General features: G+C 34.6%; 2 protein-coding genes across 3 annotated transcripts; both read left to right on the plus strand.

Annotated features, from left to right (window-relative positions):
- Positions 1–684: 684 nt before the first annotated feature.
- LOC120629268 (protein I'm not dead yet-like) lies at positions 685–12,515 on the plus strand. The gene is made up of 14 exons (XM_039898154.1): positions 685–822; positions 1,946–2,098; positions 3,084–3,199; positions 4,849–4,963; positions 5,598–5,700; positions 7,276–7,336; positions 7,834–7,959; positions 8,686–8,800; positions 9,380–9,495; positions 10,034–10,125; positions 10,263–10,355; positions 10,834–11,027; positions 11,572–11,709; positions 12,357–12,515. The coding sequence occupies exons 1-14, from the start codon at positions 685–687 to the stop codon at positions 12,471–12,473; spliced, it is 1,677 nt and encodes a 558-aa protein (XP_039754088.1). The 3' UTR covers positions 12,474–12,515.
- A 1,649-nt stretch (positions 12,516–14,164) lies between these two features.
- LOC120629367 (protein I'm not dead yet-like) lies at positions 14,165–23,494 on the plus strand. 2 transcript variants are annotated; one of them, XM_039898296.1, is made up of 15 exons: positions 14,165–14,256; positions 15,242–15,368; positions 15,919–16,071; positions 16,619–16,734; positions 17,794–17,908; positions 18,400–18,502; positions 18,859–18,919; positions 19,125–19,250; positions 20,011–20,125; positions 20,422–20,537; positions 20,647–20,738; positions 21,003–21,104; positions 21,270–21,469; positions 21,913–22,050; positions 23,222–23,494. In XM_039898296.1, the coding sequence occupies exons 1-15, from the start codon at positions 14,174–14,176 to the stop codon at positions 23,336–23,338; spliced, it is 1,764 nt and encodes a 587-aa protein (XP_039754230.1). In that variant the 5' UTR covers positions 14,165–14,173; the 3' UTR covers positions 23,339–23,494. The 2 variants fall into 2 exon arrangements, with proteins under 2 accessions (XP_039754230.1, XP_039754231.1); XM_039898297.1 differs by having other exon boundaries at positions 21,012–21,104.
- Positions 23,495–23,568: the final 74 nt, after the last annotated feature.

Raw genomic sequence — 23,568 nt, forward strand, 5'->3', positions numbered from 1 at the left:
GGACATGCTACCCAGTTATCGGTTGGTTTGTTCAAATTATTCGGGGATCCGCCAACACAAACAGCAGTCGTGACAACTCGCGCTACCACACAGTTAACCACACATACCCTAGCAATTTTCTGGCCTGATTGAAAGTAGAAAATTGTATGAATATCAACACAGTAAGCTCGCGCATGCTCGCGACTCAGTCACACACTTCGTGAATTGCGGTCACTTGCGGCTCGAACCTGCGCGAAGACTTTACCGTTCTGTCTGTGAACGGACTATTCTTACTTAACGCAGTATTCTTTTTAAATTACATTTTATCTGAACTGAGTAGTAAGTGGGGCCTCCCACTTACAGCTCAGTACAGTGCTACTAATAAGGGAGGTCGAGAAAGGTGTTGTCAAGTTTTGACGATTGTTCTTCATACAAAATGGCAGATTTGAGCTTGAGTGAAAGTGACGTTGGCTTGAATTGTTCCCACATAAATTCCTGTACACTGTGCGCACGACGCCGCACCTCGCCTCCACGGTGTTTTCACTACGCCACTCTCGCATCTCCTACTGTCCCACCACGGTACTTTTCCAAGTTGAGCTGAACTCTTGCAGAAAAATAAACTTGTATGTTTTGTTATTTTTATACCCATTATGGACTTTTAAATATTGAAAAACGGTAATTAATTATAAAATCGATATTATTATTATGATTTTCAGAAGAGAAGAGCCTCGCTTATATAACTTGGACAAGCTAAAACTATTCGTTGCAGTGCATTGGCGAGGAATTATTTGTGTGTTTGTCCCTATTTTTTTTATCCTACTGTTAGCACCCTTTCCTCCAAAGGTAAGTAACCTTTGTTCTCACTTTGCCTATAGAACATTTATATTTCGACGGCCGATTAGCGCAGTGCGCAGCGACCCTGCTTTCTGCGTCCAACGCTGTGGGTTCGATTCCCAGAACTACAATGTTTGTGTGATGATGACTGTTTTTAGCTACGCTTTTTTTGGGGCTAGAGGGCGACGTGTGTATTGTCATAGTATTATATATTTATTACGTTTATTTTCACTTTGCCTCATTATAGACAGAATATTTTTCACTTACAACAAAGCGCTAGTATTTTAAAGCGATCTGTATAAAAACGTTATAGCGAGCAAGATATGCTCCTATCGATCCAAAATTTCGGCAAATATGTTAAACCGGGCATATATTGCAAACGCTATTAATATTAATCCAGCGGAAATGATTCCAGGGATGAAATGTATCTTATGCCCATCTGCAGAACGCACTTTAGCATGCACGCTGTAGATGGACAAAGTATCGTCATCGTCATTATATCAACCCATTGCCGGCACATTAAATCCGGCTCGGGTCTCCTCCCACAATGTAAAGGGGTTAAGGTATAGTAAACCACGCAGGCCCAGTGCAGATTGGTGAACTCCACAGACCTTTCGAGAACATTACAGCGAACTCTCACACAGATGTAGATTTCCTCACAATTTTCCCTCCACCGTTGCAAGTGATATTTTAATTGTTTAAATTAAAATGCTTGATTAGACCATTATTCGATAAACCAAATGGAAAAAAAAACAATGCCTGATGAATAATTTTTAAAATGTTGGAACTATTTACTTTATCAAAAAAAATATCTTAATTTTACAAACATTACAGAATATGTTGTTATAAGTAGCGAATTATATTTTTACGCCGGGTGTCATGGCCGCACTTGTGACGTGATAGGCAAATTAGAGTTTTAGTAAGTCATTGTTCCATAGCAAAAGATTATTAATTTGTGTGTTGATAACTTTAGCAACTAATAATTTGATATCACAAAATATAATACGGACGCAGTGATATTTAAAGTTATGTACAAATTTATGTAAATAAAGACGCGTCGTAATTTTGAATTCGGCGTTTCACCTGTGTTGGCGGATCGATAGATTTTGCAGTTTTATTTGGTTATTTTCAGCCACACCAATGGACCGCTTACTGCTTAGCTGTCATGGGTGTATTCTGGGTGACTGAATGTATTCCTTTGGCAGTAACATCGTTTTTGCCAGTAATAATATTTCCATTGACTGGGATTTTAAGTACAGGAGACGTTTGCAAATGTTATGTCAATGTAAGTTCTCCGTGGAAGAAATCTTTTAAATAAACAATATTTTTATATAGCTTGTTTCATGACTCTAGTCGTACATATGATGATATTTCATGTGTATCGAAATAAAATCTCTACTAGATCGCTCTCTTCTTTTACGTGTCTAACGTATCAGTTTCTGTTGACACGTGCAAATGACAAATGGCTGCCTCCCAGTATGGTGCGGTAAACCCGTAATAAAATTATATATTTCAGATGAAAAATATTTAAAAGACAGTAAAAGGTTGAAGTTATAAAAATGTCGCTGTCTATATAATATATAATTTAAAATTTATTATTTCTGAATTTTCTCGGCTCTGGTCTACTGGAAGGCTTTTGTCGTGGTTAGTAACCACCCTTAAGACAAAACGTGCCGTCACGTCGCCAAAAAGGTTATGAACAGGTTACCTCTACCATCTTAGACTGCATCGTTACTTACCAGCAGGTGAGAAGTCAAGGGAACAAAAACAAAAGTGCTTTGGAGAGCACGTTAAGCCATCAGTTATTCAGGTCAGATAGTGTCACAAACGTGTAGTAGTCACGGTATAAGTCCGCTACACTGATTGGAAATGCGTCAAGGGACTTACTGTAAATCCCCTTTTTTCAAGAGAGGAGATGTGTACCCGGCTACGGAACACTAATTGACAGTTTTAGATATCTACAACTGTAAACTTAAAAAGTATTTACATTTTTTGTGTCAAATAGAGCTTTTATTAGCTCTTGTCAGATAGAGCTTTTAAGTAAAAAGTAGAAATTTATTTAGATTTTATCTCGCACTTTCTCCTCCAATACCAAATTGTAGGTAGTTACAAATAGACCGTTTGGTGCCACTTGGGCTCAGGGGCTCCTGAGACTCGTCTGATGTGATTTGTCTCCCTGAGGAGGCAAGTAACCGCTACGTTTACGAGTGCGAGGTCGCCATTCCAACACATTGGGAACCCAACAAAATATTTTCTGGTGTTTCTTTTAGGATTCCATGCTGATGTTCGTGGGAAGTTTAATTTTGGCATACTCTGTTGAGCAGTGTGGCTTACACGAGCGATTAGCTTACATAGCGATCCGATCTATTGGATATTCACATATAAGGTATGAGTTAAATAAAATACAATGATTAAGTAGAATATATTATAGTAGCTTATTCCCAGAGCAGATGAAATAAATTTTGGGGTGGAAAACTTTAGTTCATGTACTTAGAACACGAAAGTTCTTAAAAAAATAGTATAATTTATAACATAGTTTTCTTTTTTTGATATTTATAATTAAAGGAAAAAGCGGATTGCCCACCTGATAGTACTATGTGGAAAACCATCGATAATATGCCTGTAATTGCACCGGCGACCGGTCCTTGAACGGAACACATACATGCTGCCTTGCGGTACAAATAAGCCCGCCTAAAGCTCTACCACGAAAAGCTCAAGCTGAGAAAATGGATATAAATAATTATTACCACGCGATTTTTAGCTTTACAGGATGTTATATATATCATTGCCAAATTTTGTTGGGATCAGTTCTGCGCTTGAGCCGGGCTCTAAACAAAAAATAAACAAACCAGCAAATACTCTAAAGTAATTATAATTTTGTTATTATGGATTTGGATGAATCATGTAATCTACGGATCGCGATTCTGGGTTCGATTCCCAGGTCAAACCAAGAAACGGTGTTGGGTTTTTTCTGTTAAAAATTCTCAGTACCTACCTACCCGCCTACGTGTCCGCTTGCCTCCCTTTAAACACATGGTCACGGATATTGTGGGATAATAATCGTTAAAGCCCACAAATCCACGTTTGGCTAGCATGGCGGGTCTAAGCGCTTGACCTATGAGTGCTTTGAGCAGCAGTAGTTAATATGCTGAAAATAAGTAGCGCAATAATGGAAACATGCGGTAATCAAGGTTAAATGTTATTCTCAATAGAGAATAGAGCACACAATAACAAAGTGGCAAAACAAAGAGATTGCTAGCAATACGTCTACGCCATACGAAATCCTCTGAATAAGAGAGCGATCACTAATTGTCTACTAACAAAATTCACGACTCAAGTTACAAATGTTATCTGAAAAGGCACATTACAGATAACATAAATTAGGTAAAGTTTGCACTATCAGCATTTATAACGAACACGGATAACATAAATAAGGTAAAGCTTACACTGTTACAAATGCTAATATAAATAATTTATATATATAATATTATAATAATTTCGAAAGTATACCTAACCTACCCTTTTTGCGTAAAATATTTATTGAGAAGCTGATAACTTATATATTATCAAAATATATAAAAGGCAAAGGTCACTGACTGACTGACTGATTGACTGATCTATCAACACACAGTTCTCACTACTTGACGGATCGGGCTGAAATTTGGCACACAGATAGTTATTACAACGTAGGCTAATAAGGGTTTTTTTTTTAATTCCATCCCTAAAAGGGTTAAATGTAGAATGGAAGTTTGTATAAAATCCTTCATTTATCAATTTATTTTTCAAGCTATATCAATGAAACTTTGATTTTAGGTTTTCGATTTATAATAAAGAAATACGTATTTCATAGGGGATCAAAATTTATATGAAAGTTTCTGATTTTCTAAGTAATTTCCGTTCATATTTTTCTATAAGCAGCAAGACCTTTTTTTAACCCTTTGTAGTAAATTTACCAAATCAAAAATAAAACTTAACGTGAGCGAAGCCGCGGGTAAAAGCTAGTCAATAAATACGTAACCACATTGTCTTTTGTAGGTTATTAATTGCTATGTGTATTGTAACTACATTCGTTTCTATGTGGATAACAAACACGGCAGCAACGACTATGATGGTACCTATTAACTTTGCCGTGCTGAAAGTCTTTGAAGATGTAAGTATAAATTAACAAAAAAAGAAACCAACTTTGTACCAACAGGGTAGGGTTTTAAGGTATCATCGCTTGGCGGCCAGCCAGCAAGACAAAATGTCTTGGCCAACGTGAGGCCAAGACATTTTGTCTTTACTCAACGTAAATAACGTAACTAGTGGTAACAAGATATAATAATAAAGATACAAGGTTAAATAAAAAATACCTGAAAGCTCTCAACCTGTAGTTGTTTACATTATGACTAACAACTTCTAAGAGTTTTTTTTTTAACTCTATAGTTTGTTTGATATTCAATATTTTACATACATACTGTAATTGTTACACATCGAGAACAGCGCGCGAATTATGACTCTATCTAGCGTGCATGCTGTCATTTTAAAGTAATACTGTAGTACGCCCCTATCCTATATTCAAGAAATATAGTGGAAACTTCATCATATAACTCGCACAGTGAGAAAGGTTAAAACCGTACTCCGCACATAACTTGGAAAAGTTAACGGTGCGTGCTGGGATTCGAACCACTTCCTCTCAAACTAAGTAGCTTCTAGCTGTAGTTTTTTGAATTTATAGTCTGTATATAAAGCCACATGGCGACAAATTTGTAGGCATATTGTAATAATAAAATTCTATTTTACAGCAAAAACTATTAAAGGTTTATGACACAACTAGCGATGGTGAAAAAGTTGCGTCTGATATAACCACGTGTTATTTTTGTGTTGCAACATTCTCTGCAACAATTGGTATGTAGATTTTAAATAAACCATCTCGATGGCCTATTATGATTAATGCGAAAGTCTGTCTGTTTGTTACTCTTGTTTGAACTGATGCACCTACTTTGCATTCAACACTATGTCTATTATAGGATGCTAAGCGATAAACGAAAATTGTTGTCCTAATTATTGCTTAACCTCATTTTTAAGAAATTTGGCATAATTTAAAAGATTCCTACTTATACAAAACTGTTTGCTTAACTAACCGTTGTAAAGATTGAACACATGGACGTTTAGTTGTGGGGTGTAGTTACAGACAACCAACTCATATCTGAGCATCGTGAGAAGACCTGTTGTGGGACATTAATAGGCTAGTATGATGACGACGATGATGATATTCATCATCATCATATTCATCGTCATCACCATTATGAGCCTCCACTCAGAAGGACAATCACGGGTCGGTAAACTTAACACGCATATGAGAAAGTGATATTTAATGGCTGGATTAAAAACGTATAACTAATATAATATATATATATATATTAGAAATTTAGCGGTGCAAGCCGAGGATAGAACTCGTTCAACCCTTAAGGTGGCTGATGAACTACTAGGCTATCATAACTTACTGTATTATAGAATGATAAAATTATAATATTGATGTTGAAAAAGAGCAACTGTTGTGTTTCTTCTCGGTGAATTCTGCCTTCCAAACCAGGGGTAGAGTGACTACAAACAGACTTGACACTTCAAAAGTGCTTATAAAGTAGGTCTACCTGTCTGTTTCCTCCAAAAGGGAGGCAAAAGCCCTAACCACTTGGCTATCGCAGCTTAATGTTGTCAAGTGCGTGTTAAGTCTACCGACCCCCAATTTATTTAATTGGCCCTCTTGTCATTCTGAGAGGAGACTGATGATAAATGATGAGGATCTACTCCATCATATTAGTCTATTAATCCGATAACCGTGAAGAACTCTTTGGAATCTGTCTACCGGCGCGGCGGTAGCCACTACAAACAGAAAGACGTTTCCAAAGTGCTATAAAGTAGACCTTCCTGTTATAAATGAATTTCGCATTCCATTTGATGATAAGAAAGAATAACTTTGGATGGAAGCAGGCGTTACTTTCCAGAAATCCATAATAAATTATGAAAATCAAGCTTAATTGGCTATAGTCCGCGAAAAGCAGGAGAATCTGTTTGGTGTAAATATATATATTATTAAATTATAAATATACATATTTCTTCAAACCTGAATGATGAATAATTGTTAAGACAACAACAATTGTTAAGATAACAATTATTAATTTTAAAGTCAACATCTGAGGATGCTCCGGTTCTGGAGTGAAACGTGCGTAGAGGGTACATTGCTGAAGATCTGTTTGGTGTGGAGTATGAGGAATGAAGAAATTATAAATTACACCGTACAGATTCTCCTGCTTTTCGCGGGGTATAGCAAATTAAGCTTAATTTTCATAATTTGTAAATAGCTTTGTCCCAACATATTAACTTCCCACTCAGTGTAGGCGATGATTTCGGACCTTGTTTAAATGTATTTTATATACGTAGGTATACACTATTTTGTCTGAAAATGAACATAATTTTCAGGTGGTATTGGAACTCTTGTTGGAACGGCAACGAATTTAGTGTTCAAGGGCCTATTTACCACGTAAGTATTGATTGATGCCTTTTACAAAATTATTTTAAAGTACCTATAAAGTACAATGCTCATCAATTATATAATTTATTATATAAATATGCCGCATGCAATCTCGCTTTTCTTTTGGTTAAACGTAAAGTATCAATTTTCATCGATCAAATTTGTTTCAAATGGACTGCATAAATTTACCAAACAGACAATACTACGTATAGACTGTGCTTTCTAGAATCCACAGTTGCGAGGTTTTCGTGGTTAGTTTATACTAGCAGAATCCCGCGATTGCTGCTCATAACTTCCTCATACCCAAACTCCCCAAACTTACATTCGCTATTCTGCACATATTCGACAGAGCCACTACGACAAAAAAATTGCACGATTGCTTAATAGAAAAAAAACAGATGAAGTCGCCATAAGTCCCTAGCATACTACATATTACTGTTTAAATATAATGTAACTAATTCAATGTGGGTGGCGAATCTTAAGAATCATTTTTTTTCTTTTTTCAGGACATATCCAGCCGCTCCTGAATATTTGTCATTTCCGAAGTTCTCCGGTTTCGGAATTCCATATATGATTTTACTAGACGCTTTCATGATCCTATACATGTTAATAATATATATTGGATTTCTGAGGTATTGAACATAAAAATGTATGTTCAAAATATACCTTTAATCATAGAATTATGAACATACAGAAACCGTGTACACGACACAACAATTCCATGTAGCAGTTGACAGTAATTATTTTACCTCTAGAGTTCTGAACGTTAATTAAGATGTGAAAATAAGAAAAAATTTGCGGGCTAACAACATTCTGCGTTTTTGTTGTGTTACTAATAAATAAATATACTACGACAGTACACACATCCCCATACAGCCCTAAATTAGGCATAGCTTTTGATTTGGGAACTAAGATAACTTGTAAATATTTTTATAAATATAATATACGTAAATACTAATTTATAATATACAGATACACAGATAAACACCCAGACAAGGAAAAATATTCATATTCATCACACAAACATTTTCCAATTGTGGGAATCGAACCCACGGCTTTGGACTCAGAAAGCAGGGTCTTGAAATGGCTGAATGAGGGTTATGTGCCTTATATTAGAAATGCGAAAGCGTATTCGTTTGTTTGTTTTCCTTCACACCCTAACAAAGCCAATCAACAATATTTTTGGTATGGAGTAACTTGGAAGGACGGAGCTTGTTGTCTTTAATTAAATAATTACTCTGTAATTGATTCATACACCATTATTTTTGCAAACATAAGATCCCAGAGTATTTTTAAAAACCCAAAATAAACGCAAAGAAAGTCGCCGACAACTTCTAGTGTCCAATAATTAATTACAGGCCCAGGACTGCAATCGCAAAGCAAAATCAAATTTCTCCCGAAGGCTTGAAGGCAGCCAAGAATGCTGTAGAAACTAATTATAGTAAATTAGGACGCGTAACATTTTGGGAAGGAGTAAGCTAATTTGATTTTAAATGTACTTCTCTGATTATTTATTATATTGCGTACAATATTTTTAAATAAATTATAACGTTCATTCATTCACGTTCATTGGCGTAATTCAACGCGCTTTTTTACAATGTTCAATTACATCCACTCCCTGATGGAGGGATAGCATAGTTTCGTGAATTGTTGAGGTACTCCGAGAATACTGACTGACCTTTTTTTTAATATTCGCAGAATACCATCACAGTACACTATATTTTTAATATCATATCTTGTATAATGTTTAATACCATCTTTCATTCATTTGTGCTATAGATCGTATATCCATAAATAATGTAGTTCCATCAAAGTGGCTACTAACAAGATGTAAAAAAAGAAATAAATAACTCTAAAACATATTTATTTAAAATATATATAACAACTAAAGCAGAAAAACTTGCTAGATAAGTAATAGTTACGCACAAAACGGCAAACCGTAAATTAAAAAAAATAATAATAATCGATGTGGCGAAACTCTGTTCATAGAATTTGAATCATAATGCTGTTTTTCATTGAGCGAGTTCATAATATTGGTATCAATTATTGCAGATGGTCATAATATTATTTGGTGGTGCAATGGTAGGATTCTTCTGTCGGTCGCCACAAATATTCCATGGATGGGGAGACGTTATTAATGATTATTTTGAATTGAATGACCCGAAGTTGTAAGTTTTATTTTTGTTATAAATCAAAAGCTAAACATCAATTATCACATAGCAAATTACTACACTTGGATAGATCTTAATATAATACATATATTTATAATTGATGTTGGAGAGGGTTTTTAAAAGTAATCTTATTTTTTTTTTACCTTACTACAATTTAACCCGAATTAAATCTCACCTTTGGAAAGTGAGGATGTAGTCTAAAATAGTAGCGAGATAAACTGTTAACCCTTGTTGGTACCTACATGGCATTTTTAGATCACGGCACGTGTTTTTTTTAGGTTGGTAACAAGCCACGGCCGAAGATTACTACCGGTCCAGCCCAATAATAAACTTTGTTTGACAATTAATTTATTAATATTTCTTCCCAATATTAGGTAGCAAAGATATCTTTTAACTTAAAACTTATTAAAATGTGGTTTTAAAGAAGGAGTTGCGCATGGGGAAGAACTACGAATTTGACGAGTTCCGAATAAGACGTTTTTCATAACCCCTTAAATAAATAAATAATATTTTTTATCAATTTTAATGTTTTCAGCGTTCGAGATTCCGCATTAGCTGCGCTTGTTGCATTTATGATGTTTCTTTTGCCATCAAATCTTTCATTTTGTAAGAATTTGAAAGCGAAATGTAAATACCGATTGTTTATTTTTAAATAAAGTATTTTTGCATTGAATTCAATTATATTTTTAGTGATGTAATTGTCAATTAAATAAAATAATTTAGATTTTTTTTTCCAAACTAAAATGTTACATGTTCATTTCTAGTCCATGAAGAGTTTCCTAGGGAAAGAGTTCGGTCGGTACTTGATTGGAAGAGCTTGATAGGTTCAATGCCTTACAGTTTTACTTTTCTTCTGGGTTAGTATGAATTTACGAAATTATTAGTATGAAATAGGCACCATTATTATGTAATAGTCATTTACACTCATTGGACGTAATCATTTATTGTGGATCACTTATTGCATGAAATATCACTGTTGAACAATAAGAATATAACACTTTTCGGTACTACTAGTAAGAACACGTGGAAGCACTCGATAAAACGAGTACGGTGTTATTGAATTAGTCTATAACACAGGTAGGTTAAAGAACTATAACTATAACTGGTAGTAGACCAAAAACATGACCAAGGCCAAGGTAGCCTACATTTCACACGTTTTAATATAAGTAATCAATATTTGTATTCTTTGATTTCGAGCATCAAGCAAAAAAAAAACAACCTTAGCCTACTAATCCGCATTGGAACAGCGTGGAGTGGCTTTACTCTTTGTATGTTATAGAAAAAGTCATTTCCATTTTCTAGGCATAAACAATAAAATAGTTTGCTTATTTCCAGGTGGTGGCTTTGCTCTGTCGGAAGCTGCCAAAAAAACTGGATTTAACGAGAAAATCGGAGAAACTCTGCAACACCTGAAATCATTACCAAATGTTTTGATCATGTTGATTGTGATTATATTTGTTATACTAATAACTAACGTTGCATCAAACGTGGCTGTTTGTAACGTTCTTACCCCAATCTGTATGACGCTGGTAAGTCATCTTTTATACCACGACGATGACCACGACCCGGGTTTGATCCATGCGAGGGGCAGTTTAGGAATTTCTAAATTTTCTCTGGTATGGTCTGATAAGAGGCTACGCCTGTAGCTAGTTACCACAATAGCGACAATAGTTGTATGGGTTTAATATAACTAACAGGTTAGACTGAATCTTTTACCAGCAGGTACGATTGCAGTCAAGGGCAAACTATAGTGAAATAAAAAAGCTATATATAAAATAAAATAAAAATAAATATAGTTTATTTCGGTAAGAAACAAAGTGGTTTTAATATATCGCTGAAGACTTCTTTTAAGAGTTGTATTACTACACCTGTGTCAGAAGACTCCGCTCTTTCATTACAATTAAAATAAACATAACAAATTACAATAAAAGGAAGGTAGGTAAACAAACAAAACATGATATACAAAAGGATAGACATGTTACACAGAAATTTAGTTGATACAATACATATAAAAATGAGATTTCAGCCCTAAGCAATGTTTGTGTGATTGATTAACTAATAATTGATTTTCAGGCTAAAGAAGTCGGACAAAATCCTCTATGGTATGTCTTGGCGAGTGGATTTTCATCATCGTATTGTTTTATGCTTCCAATAGGAACGCCGGGCAACTTAGTCGTGCAAAGTGCTGCCAAAATACCTACACGTAAAATGGTAAGCAAGTACAGTAATGTTATTTTTATGATTGTATATTTTTTTTTTTTTTATTTTTGTTCCAAGATTATACCACAGCTATTATACAAAATTATTTGACACAAAAGAACTGGCTTTGTGGAACATCTAAAAGAAAGAAATCAATATTTTCTAAAATATTTTCAAATCGGCGCCAATGAAATGCCTTTTATGTAAGGAAACTAGTAATTTACGACATTTTATTTCTATCATCATCGAACGATGATCATCTGGAGTAATGGTTTTCCCACAAAAATCCATCATGGATTTACAAAATAAATATTTTAGGTTACTCGGTTCACGAGGTCGGAAAAAATTACTTACGAATTTTAAATAACAATAGTTTTATGAACCTAACTAAGAAATTTTCTTGTTTACCTGGGCACAACCTTCAAAATGCATACTAATATTATAAATGCAAAAGTGTATTTCTTGTTCATACGTCCTAACTTTACACCCTAAGCAACCAATCGACGTCATTTTTGACAAGGACTCCATGCCAATAATCGCTATTTTTTAAACCAAACCAAACTGTTCCCACGGGATTTTTAATAAATCGTAATAAATGCGGAAGAAGAACGCGTGTACTTATTGGATAATAACACGATAATAACAATTTTACGTTTCAGATAAAAGCCGGGTTAGGACCGACAATTACAACAATTATTATAACATGGCTAATGGTTTATTTCTACGCTCCTGTGATTTGGCCTGATCTTCCCACTCTTCCTGATTGGATTAAGTAAACCTATGGTTTCTTCTTTTAATTGTTTGAATTCCATTTTACATATTTTATCTATAGAGTAGTATGGCGAAGTTTTATTTAAGTTTCAGTGCGGCTTTAATAAATGTTCACCGTTTATTGTTACGTTCAAATTGTTTTTAAAAATTGGTTGAAATAAAACTATTATTCAAATATTGATTTTGTTTTATTGTCTTTAATTTTGTTCATAGTCACTGGTTGGAAAGAATAACAAGCGATACATAAAAGAACTTCACGGATGGCAAATTTACAAGAACATTCTAACATGTCAAAAAATAACTCGCCGTCAAAACTGCTGTAGGGGTTTATTAGCGGATCGGCGGTTCGTCATATCAACCCATTACCGGCCCACTACAGGGCACGAGTTACCTCCCACACTGAGGAGGGGTTAAGGCCGTAGTCCACCACGCTGGCCCAGTCCAGATTGGTGGACCCCACACGCCTTTGAGAACGTGATGGAGAACTCTCAGGCACGCAGGTTTCCTCATGATGTTTGCCTTCACTATTGAAGCAAGTGATTTCGGAACTGAAATTCCTTAAAATGCACATAACTTTAGAAAAGTTAGACCTGCGTGCTGGGATTCGAACTCGGTGCCACGAAAGTGAATCGAAGTCCTACCCACTGGGCTTTCACCACTTTCTAACGGTTACCTGAAATTAATAATAAAATTGGTAGAGTCACTACACACAGAAAGACTTGACGTTTCAATAGTGCTTATATTAGGCCTACTTGAAATAAATTAATTTTGAATTTTGAATTTTGTTCTCTCGGGGAAGTAAGTAATATTATCATGCTTACTTCTGCAACTAAGTAGCATTGTTGCAATCCTGGGTTCCGGTCTGAATAACGTGGTTGCCGATGTAAGTACAGGAACATGAGGCTTAGCACCTATGCTGAGACATAGTTAATGAACATGTCCCTTGCATGCCCCGCAAAGTGTTACTATGTTTATAGGCAGTGGTTTCTAAACTATTATCAGGTGGGCCTCCTGCTAATCCCGCCATATAATAATATAAGAAAATATTGTCCACGGGAATTTGAGAGCGATGGATAACAGTAGGTATGTGCATTTAAAATTGTAATAAATAAATAAATAAATATGCTACGACATTAAACACACCGCCATCTAGCCCCAAAGTAAGCGTAGCTTGTGTTATGGGTACTAAGATAGCTGTCAAATATTTCTATGAATATTATACACAGAGTTACTTATAATATACAGATAAACGCCCAGACACTGAAGAATATTCATGTTCATCACCCAAACATTATTCAGTTGTGGGAATAGAACCCACGGCCACGACTCAGAAAGCAGGTTCGCTGCCCACTGCGCCAGTCGGCCGTCAATTGTGCATCTAGGTAATAGTTACCTAATTAGTATCCTTTGCCTTACAATCTAGATATTTTAGGCGAAGGATATCAATTTATGATGATGATGAGCCGTGATATTAATATTATCTTAATATTTAAAAATCTTTAATTTCCAAGAAAGCTACTGAAGAATCTGGAATCCTATCAAAAATGGCCAAAAATGTGTAGTGCTTTTGTTCAGTGTGGCCATTATCGCGAAATTCTATGTTAACCTATGCTGTAGCGTGAATACCATGTTCGAAATTTCAATTGTAAATCATGGCCAACCTGTTCAATTAATTTACTCACACTATTTAATCAAATCAGCGAAAATGGAAAACACTCCCGACGAAATATCTGTACCAGTTACTGTCAGTGGCGTTAAAGCAGAAGTTGACGGCAGCGTAAAATCTTCGTTAGTAATAATGGAACTTCTTCCTTCTTCTTTGGGTGTCGTACGAAGAATAACAGAGAATGGACTGCAGCGTCCTTTGAGCTACCACTACAATCTACTTCGTTTACCAACCCGCCTACCCAGGGTTTTTACTTACTTTAGTCCAGCAGTGTAAGGTTTTAGGCTATTGTTTTTTTTTTATAATTGATGACAGAGTGAAGCATGTTCTTAGAGTCTCTTCCATCTACTCTTCTGCCCGTCAGTCAGATTCTTATGAAGAAGTAAATTTACTTTAAATGTTTAGTGGGAGATAGGTACCTAGTTATTGTTGCACCATGTCCAACCACTCTAGATTAAGCTTTTCTAAGAATTCAAAGCGTAGACGCATGATCTGCGTCTTGTGCCCGCTAGGCGAATATGTATCTGATGGATTATTACAGAAGCCTCCAAATCGACAGCACGCATTTTAATTTATTGATTTTTCTTTTAAGTTAATTTAGTTAACGTTCCCGCTACCAAAAGTACGTACATCATTTTTAATCAGAATCAAAGCCGAAAATATAAGTGAAGTTAGTGATAATAATTTTCTGCTCGAACCAAATTTCGGTCGCTGTAAGTGTCGCAAGGTCAATATTAAGGATAACAATATTAAGAAGATGTCCGAAATAGAAAATGTTAAAGAACATTTATGAAACTTGAACTAAACACATTTTGATAAAATTTTGCACATATATTATATCTTGCATTCTGACACGGTACATTTTCCCGGGGAATTTAATAATATAATTTTTGTTACTTAAAGACGGTTGAACCAATCTTGGTAGAGTTTTGTATAGATAAAAGTTGTATCCTGGAGAGAAGCTTAGGATACTCTGTAATGCCTGGAAAACTAAAGTCCTTGCGGGATAAAACGGACAAAATGAGGATTTAGTAGATGACAACAGCTAGTTTCCAACTATTCTCTGCAACCCAAGTAGTTTTAAGTATCTGTAATATTTATTTTTAGAGATGATGACCAGAAATTTTCGATCAAGGAGATGTTGCGCTTGTTTCTACACACACACTGGCGTGGGATATTGTGCTTTGTTGTACCATTAATATTAATACCAATACAGCTTTCCTTTCCACCACAGGTAATATAGCTTCAGATCGTTTATTCAGTACCTAGTGCTATTTATATTCTGTGTAGAAGTAGTAAATAAAATAAAACTCATCAGTTTGCTCAACAGAACAGAGTAGCAGACTTATTTTGTTTTATTGTTTAGGATACAACAAACAGTTGCACAAAAATAACAAAATAGACTTAGCTAAAAATAAAATAGCAGTAGCACAAGTGCCACAAAATTGACAATTATTAAAATTATTAAACTTATATTGAATAAATCGGGCTACACAAAATTTGAAAAAGTAAGTTATGTTATTATATAAATAAATAATTCATCACTTATAATGCAAGCTACTATTTAATGAGACTTATTATTTTTATTTCTTATGTTTCGGACTTAATAACTTCAAATAAACACAGACGATTACGTCCTCTCCAATTTTGTTTAATTTCATGCTTTAGACAATTTCTTGTTTAAACACTTAATAACCTAGTCATAATAAAATATTCTTAGCAACATTTTATTTTATTTTACAAAGTTAATTTAAATAAAACTTAATTTATTATCCTTTCCTTAGAAATATCAATGGTGTGCATATACTCTGGCACTGATGGCTGTATTTTGGGTAGGAGAGTGCATACCATTAGCTGTCACGTCCTTTTTACCGATTGTTGTATTTCCATTGACTGGTATTATGAGTACCACTGAAACATGCGCTTGTTATATGAATGTAAGCAAATTTTCAGAATTATGTCTAAAGATCCATCAAATTTCCGTCATCTATAGCATGCAATGGTAGTGTGAAGAGAACATTAGAATTTATATACGAGGTTTCAATTCTGATATTCGTTTCACACCATTGTGTGTTCGTAAACATTATACGCGACCACCCATCGCGCCTTGAATCGTCAGAATCATAACCTGGACAGCTTTGATGGCTATCGCTCGATGTTAGTATAAAATTTTATACAAAATATTCAGATGGCAGATTGAATTAAACAGTGCTACACCTACAGAGAAAAGTAGGAAATGTACTAAGTTTAATCTGTCTATCGTCAATGTTGTGCACGACATTGGCTAAGATCCTTTTATACAACGAACAAATATTTTATTTATAACAACAGCGTCGCCCAACTAAAAATGACATGCGACAGTTCAAATTGGCTCTCAAGAAACTTTAGACATATATTTTAATAATTTGATTTTGTAATCTGATTGTCTTTTTATGATTTTCAACGCTGCTATTGTTATGATGTAGAGATACTTTGTAATTTCAGGATACAATCATGATGTTTTTGGGAAGCATGTGGCTAGCTTATGCTGTTGAGCAGTCAGGCCTACATATGAGGCTTGCACTTTGTGCAATTCGTTCTGTTGGTTACTCGCACTACAAGTGAGTAAACAGTAAAGTTAAAAAGCCAAATTTCAAAGCCGTCTGCCCACGACTTACCTTGTAAAAAATTTTTTTCCTCGCAAATGCTTAAGGAATCAGGATAAAAAGGTAACCTACGTTCTTTTTCATGTCAAATGCCTTGCATGCCAAATTGCATCAAAACCCGTTCACCCGTTTTTGTGTGATTGAGTAACAAACATCCACGCTTTCATATTTATAATATTAGTAAGATCATAGCATTGATATTCAGGTCTCTCACTGGACGGCCACTCGAGGTCATGAAGAGTACGACTTCAAGATACGCAGCAATACTAAGCATGCATTCAGTCAGTCAGTTAACTTAATGATTAATACGTCACAAATGCAGATGCGCTTAATATTTCCTACAAGACCTTTAATTAACTTTGTTGAAACAAGATCTAGCCGAGTTAGGCCAGATTTGCGATAAATTTCATGTATATCTCTGCTCGCTTTACTAATAGGCAACTTCCTACTTATTTTTATATGCTGTAAATACGTTTATCAAAATATTTCAGTCTGAACTTTTTGACATATATCTAGAGCGAGCTTTGGCAGTAAATCCGTGACATATATCACCTTGGAAAACTAGTAAACCGGCCTAGTCTTGTTACTTTGACTCAGGAAGTCATAAGCAGCCACAGCCATATCGGAACTAACGATCCCGTTGATAACACCTATCATATTAATGTATTATCTATGCATTAATTGATCGCTTGAACCCACTACAGGGCTCTAGTCTCCTCTCAAAATGTGAAGGGTTTAGGTTGTAGTTAATCAAGCTAAGCAAGTGTAGATTTGTGAACTTCACAAGCCTTTGAGAATGTTATGGAGAACTTCATGACATGCAGTTTTCCTCACGATGTTTTCCTTCAGCTTTAAAGTAAGTGATATTTTTTGTTTAAATTGATAACGCACACAATTCCAAAAAATAAGAGGTACTTGCCGGGGATCGAACTAGGTCTTATCAAAAAATGAGGCTGAACCTATCACTGCTATCATTGATGTTTCACACTAGACTGTATTTATTGTGTGTTTTAGATTATTGTTTGCGATGTCGTTTGTTACGATGTTTATTTCGATGTGGATTACAAACACGGCAGCAACAACTATGATGGTTCCCATTAACTTTGCTTTATTAAAAGTATTTGAAGATGTGAGTAATCTTGATTATTAAATCAACGCAATGTTGTTAATTAATTTCATTATTTCATCAACAACAACATCATAAATTCAACCGATTTGTGTTCACTGCTTGACATATGTCGTTTGTAAGAGATTCCAAAATCCTAGGCCGCTTGTTTCCAGCAGCTCCCAGCGACGTTTTTGAAAATCCCGCAGAATCTCTTTGTTGTCCGGGGACAAATGTATCCTATGTCCATCTCCAAGATACAAGCTAAATGTACCATTATTCTCAACCAGATCGATTTAATAGTTGAGCCGAATATAGATAACAAACAAACGGATGTACTTTTGCATTTATAATATCAGCATGGATTATAATATTAATTTCATTTTCATAATTATAAATAACTCACATTTTGATTAATATCATCATCCCTATGGAGTATTCGTGAGTAAACAGCTACTCAATTCGTAATATTAATGCGATATATTACCCTTATATAATAATTTTATCAATTTCAGCAAAATTTGATAAAGATCTACGATACTGGAATGCAAGGTGAAAATGTCGCATCTGATATAACAACATGCTACTTTTGTGCAGCTTCATTTTCTGCAACTATTGGTAACCTTGACTGTTTAATAATTCTTCATTTCAATCTGATATCTCTAGATGTTTAAGAGATTATATTGTATAATCATTATTAAATAATTTTTGTCTATACTTAGAGAAATGATCATATATTGTTATGGACAATGTAGATAAAATCTATATTATTTCTTGCACTGCATTATTTATCTTGTAAACAGCCTTTTCACTACTTCTCAGTCTTATTTGTAACCGAAATAAAACTCTTTTTTTTTTTTCAATCTACCTAACTTATGACTATAAGTGAGTACATTTTATTAAGCATATCTCAGGGAATGTGATCAAAGTAGCTTTGAATTTTAAGGGATTTTATTACTTACTTCAAATTTTAGGTGGTATTGGCACTCTGGTTGGTACAGCTACGAATTTTGTATTTAAAGGATTATTCTCGAAGTAAGTTTTGAACTGATTTAACCCTACATATTGTAACCTATGTTTACATATGGACCATGTTCTCAACACAGAACCAAAACAATTATTATTTCAATAAGATTAAAAACGCTATTATAGTCCATCTCCATAAATTACGCAACCATTTTGTTAACTCATCCTATTCTTTAAGTATGTCTGATGTAATTTTTTTACGAATATTTTACAGGATATATCCAGATGCTCCGGAATATTTATCATTTCCGAAATTTTCCGCTTTCGCAATACCATACATGTTGATAATGGAAATTTGTGTCTATTTATATCTCATTGTCGTATACTTTGGATTTTTAAGGTACATATCACCTTTGATATATGTTTTGACGTGACAACGTCTTATAATTCGATGGAGCCGGCTGCACGCACGAATAAACATGACGTATGCGGCGTTACCTCGCTCTGAGGCGTTCCATTCAAGGCTTGAAGTGCAAGCGAGAGCGCGGAACGAGCGAAAAAGAGGCACAGTCGGCGTTCGACATCTGTCTCTCTCCTACTTGAGTGAGCGATGCGTCCGCGTGGACAGCTTCGATACAATAATACATTTACATGTTTTCGGCAAGGATGAAGTGCAGTGAAAAGTGAATGTGGTGTCAATTGTTTATAGCAACGATAATATCTATCAAACAAATAAAATTAAAATTTTCTTTTGAAAAATGCAACCATTCCATCAGTATTTTCTTACGACGTTGTCACGTTCAACTATCGTCAGTAAGCCGACTTTACAGACAACCAATTTTTTTAATCATCATCATCATTTTCAACGCATTACTGGCCAACGGTTTAGACCGTGGTCTACCGCGCTAAAAGGAGGCCAAACCTCTAACCACTAACATCGGTTTTTTTAACATAATATTATCATTTATTTAGCCTTTTTACTTTGAATCCCCTATAGACTTTATATTTTTGTTATAAAACTTACTGCAAAAAAGTACCATATTATATTAAAGTTGCGCTTTTTCTGATTCTACTTAAATGAAGTTTATAAGAGTATTAATTTATTATATTTGTGATTGCTGCTAGACCACAGGCAAATATTCTTGCAATCTTTATTTCAGACCTAATAGTATAGCTGCTAGGAATGCTAAAATGCCTAGTGAAGGTATTGAAGCTGCAAAAAAGGCTGTGGAAGAAAAATTAAAAGCATTAGGCCGTATTACTTTTTGGGAAATAGTAAGTTTTTAGCTTAATCAATGGTATGTACTTGTAAACGTGCTTGTACATTTTGATGATTATATGTTTAGAATTAATATAAACAGCTTGATTTTGCTGCAACAATAATGACTTTCGCTACACCGTTTAGTATTTGTTTGCTATACGCAACACCATGACAAAGCTATTATAAATTACGCTATCTACGTTAATATTGCCTTGGTACCGGAGCTTCCTCAGATACTGCGGACACAAATCACCATTTCTAAAAGTTTTTTTAGCTGTTAACGAGCTTAACGACGATTATTCTTTTACAGCTTGTTATTCTTTTGTTTAGCTTCGCTATATTGCTATTTTTTAGCCGGTCACCACAAATATTTACTGGTTGGGGCGATATTATTCCAGAATATTATAATATTAAAGACAAGAAATTGTGAGTTTATAACATTTCCTACTAAATTTTGCTATTGAAATTGGCGATTAATGAAAGTTGAAATAAGCAGTTGAAATAGATAGTCGTAGTAAATATTTTATTATTGCAGCGTAAAAGATTCTGCGGCAGCCACTATGGCTGTATTTTTGATGCTGTTGTTGCCATTTTCATTGACGTTTTTCGATAATTGCAGAGCAAAAAGTAATGTTTTCTTATATTACATTTATTATTTACGATAAGTAAAATAAGTAATAAGTTACGAGATATTTTGTTGATATTTACTATAATGGCAAATAGATATAGCAGAGGCTACTAATAATGGACGCCTTGTTTATTGTTTTAAAAAAATTGCCATAGAAGTGATTAAACATTTGGTTTTTTTTTAATTAATGATGTAATATCTGCATTGTAACTCTTGACACTTATTTAATTGAAACCTATTTTAATTTCGTTTATCATATGAAGTTCTTCCAGATTATGGCAAACTTCCCGAAAAAAACATACAATCAGTTCTCAATTGGAAAAAAATGAACGATGACATGCCTTACAGTTTTATGTTTCTTTTAGGTATATATTTGATTACATACAGTTTACCATACTACAATAATTTTTTAATGATTATGATAGCGCTTTCACCTTTTTCTTGTTTAATACGTTTCAATACAATATGTCATTTCAAATAGCCCATGTAAGATGTTTAACTACAAAAAATAATAAATAACTGAATAACAGGCGGTGGCTTTGCTCTTTCGGAAGCAGCAAAAAAAGAATATACGGATTTGAATGGCAAAATTGGAACAATACTGAAACATTTTAAAAATCTGCCAAATAAATTTATAATTCTCTTCGTGGTCGTTTTTACCATCTTCACAACGAACTTTGCATCTAACGTGGCTGTTTGTAATGTTATCGCCCCTATTGTGATGCAACTGGTTAGTTTTATTTCTGTAAACCTTTTTTTACCTCATGTGGCTTATAGTATGTAGGTATAATTTTTTCATCATTATCAACCCATTCATGGCCTACATGGCATGGGTCTCAGTGGCGTGCACTACATACATGCGCAAAAGCACTGCCTGCCCTACAACTTTTTTAAAACTTGTATAGGAGGAGTTTTCGATTTCATGCAATCTTTCGGCTTTATGCCTACCCTGGTCAAAAACCCTGTGCACGCCACTGATTGGTCTCCTCCCAGAATAAGGAGGTCCGTAGTTCACCACACTAGCCAAGTGCAAATTTGTAGACTTCACACACCTTTGAGAACGTTATGTAGATAACTCTCAGGCATACAGGTTTCCTCGGGATCTTTTCCTTCACCGTAAAGCAAGTGATATTACAAAACACCATAAAATAAAATGGCCTTTTATTTCCACAGGCAAAGGAAATAAATAAAAATCCTCTATGGTACAACATAGCGGCGGGATTTTCTTCCTCATACGCATTTTGCTTGCCAGTTGGTACACCTGGAAACCTAGTAGTTCAAAGTGCTGCAAATATACCAACATCGAAAATGGTTTGTTTTGTGTATATTTTATGCTAAGAGCGTGCCATGGCCAGATTCAACTTCATCATTACAAATTAAAAAAACTAAATTCCATTTCAATCTTTCTAAAAAAAGTTGTACAAAATTCATACAAATTCTTAGTTGTCTGAATATAATTAAACAAAATAATCCTAAACTGCCTAAACTGTCATATGGCAGTTACGTTCATTAAACGCATAACCCATCGGTTTCCACGCGGCATTTTCCGAAAGATTAAAATGCTTGGCGTTACATCATTATCGGTAGGTCGGTAACTAGCCACAAAGCCTGAGTCACCAAGGAAAATTTCATTATTTTCCTGATAATATTGCCTCCACTGGGGATCGAACACGGGACGCTCATAAGATCACAGCGCTCTCTATTGCGCCATGATAATAGACAAAATATTAGGTTTTCAACATCGCCATTGCAAATAGTAAATTCTATTATTATCATTCTGATTGGAGCGGAATGGAAACCAAACATAAATCTACGCTTGCATGCTCTATGCAAGCCATTATTCGCAGTCAGTTCATAAATTCTGTTGATTTTTCCCTCACTAGTTTTGTAAATAGAAAAGCATACCGTTGAAAGAGGTAATTTTTATTTTACTATCTGAAACACATTGCATTGTACAATTATTTGTTGTATTTTTATAGATCATTTGTAAATAAATAAATAAATAAATAAATATACTACGACAATACACACAACGCCATCTAGCCCCAAAGTAAGCGTAGCTTGTGTTATGGGTACTAAGACGTTGAATGATATACATAAATACTTAAAATATACATATAAATACCCAGACACTGACCAACATTTATGCTCATCACACAAACATTTTCCAGTTGTGGGAATCGAACCCACGGCCCTGGGTTCAGAAAGCAGGGTTGCTGCAAACTGCGCCAATCGGCTGTCAAATTCTGGTCAAAATCTGGTCATGGTACAACTTAAAAGGATGCAAAATTCTAGCCTTTGTTAATCAATGACCGTTGTAAATTATAGAAAATTCGAGTTTCCATACAACAAACGCATTAATTATCATGATCGATTCTGATAAAACCCCCTAAAATTACGTTTCTTATAATATGAAAACTAACAAAAGGTTCACCCTTGATTTGAAAACTGAGCCTTTATTTAAAACTGTTTTAATTTTCAGATTAAAGCCGGCATTGGGCCTACGGTGAACACAATAATTATAACTTGGTTTTGTATTTGTTTTTGGGCTCCTGTAATTTGGCCAGATTTAAAATCGTTACCGAACTGGATAGAATAAACAAAAGTTAAAAACAATAGTTATATATTTTATATTTCGCTCCAAAATAATACTATGACGGTCTCAAATGATTTGTATTTTCTTTATTGCACGCCTCATAAGAGAATCCTTGAGGTGGGTATTTCTGTCAGTTTACGCACACCGAGTGATTCTCCAACTTAAAATGTCACTTTTTTATTCTTTTTTACAATGATGATATTTTTAAATTTCTTTTTATTATTTAAACTAAT

Source organism: Pararge aegeria, chromosome 14 (genome assembly GCF_905163445.1).
Source record: "Pararge aegeria chromosome 14, ilParAegt1.1, whole genome shotgun sequence".
NCBI classification, from domain to species: Eukaryota; Metazoa; Arthropoda; class Insecta; order Lepidoptera; family Nymphalidae; genus Pararge; species Pararge aegeria.

Bases quoted from the DNA above. Each gene is read 5' to 3' on its own strand.
- LOC120629268 (XM_039898154.1), top strand. From the start codon at position 685: ATGATTTTCAGAAGAGAAGAGCCTCGCTTATATAACTTGGACAAGCTA. The intron at 8,801-9,379 runs GTAAGCTAATTT...CAATTATTGCAG, and splicing joins GCGTAACATTTTGGGAAGGA to ATGGTCATAATATTATTTGG. The intron at 10,356-10,833 runs GTTAGTATGAAT...GCTTATTTCCAG, and splicing joins CAGTTTTACTTTTCTTCTGG to GTGGTGGCTTTGCTCTGTCG.
- LOC120629367 (XM_039898296.1), top strand. From the start codon at position 14,174: ATGGAAAACACTCCCGACGAAATATCTGTACCAGTTACTGTCAGTGGC. The intron at 18,920-19,124 runs GTAAGTTTTGAA...AATATTTTACAG, and splicing joins TTTAAAGGATTATTCTCGAA to GATATATCCAGATGCTCCGG. The intron at 22,051-23,221 runs GTTTGTTTTGTG...TTTAATTTTCAG, and splicing joins ATATACCAACATCGAAAATG to ATTAAAGCCGGCATTGGGCC.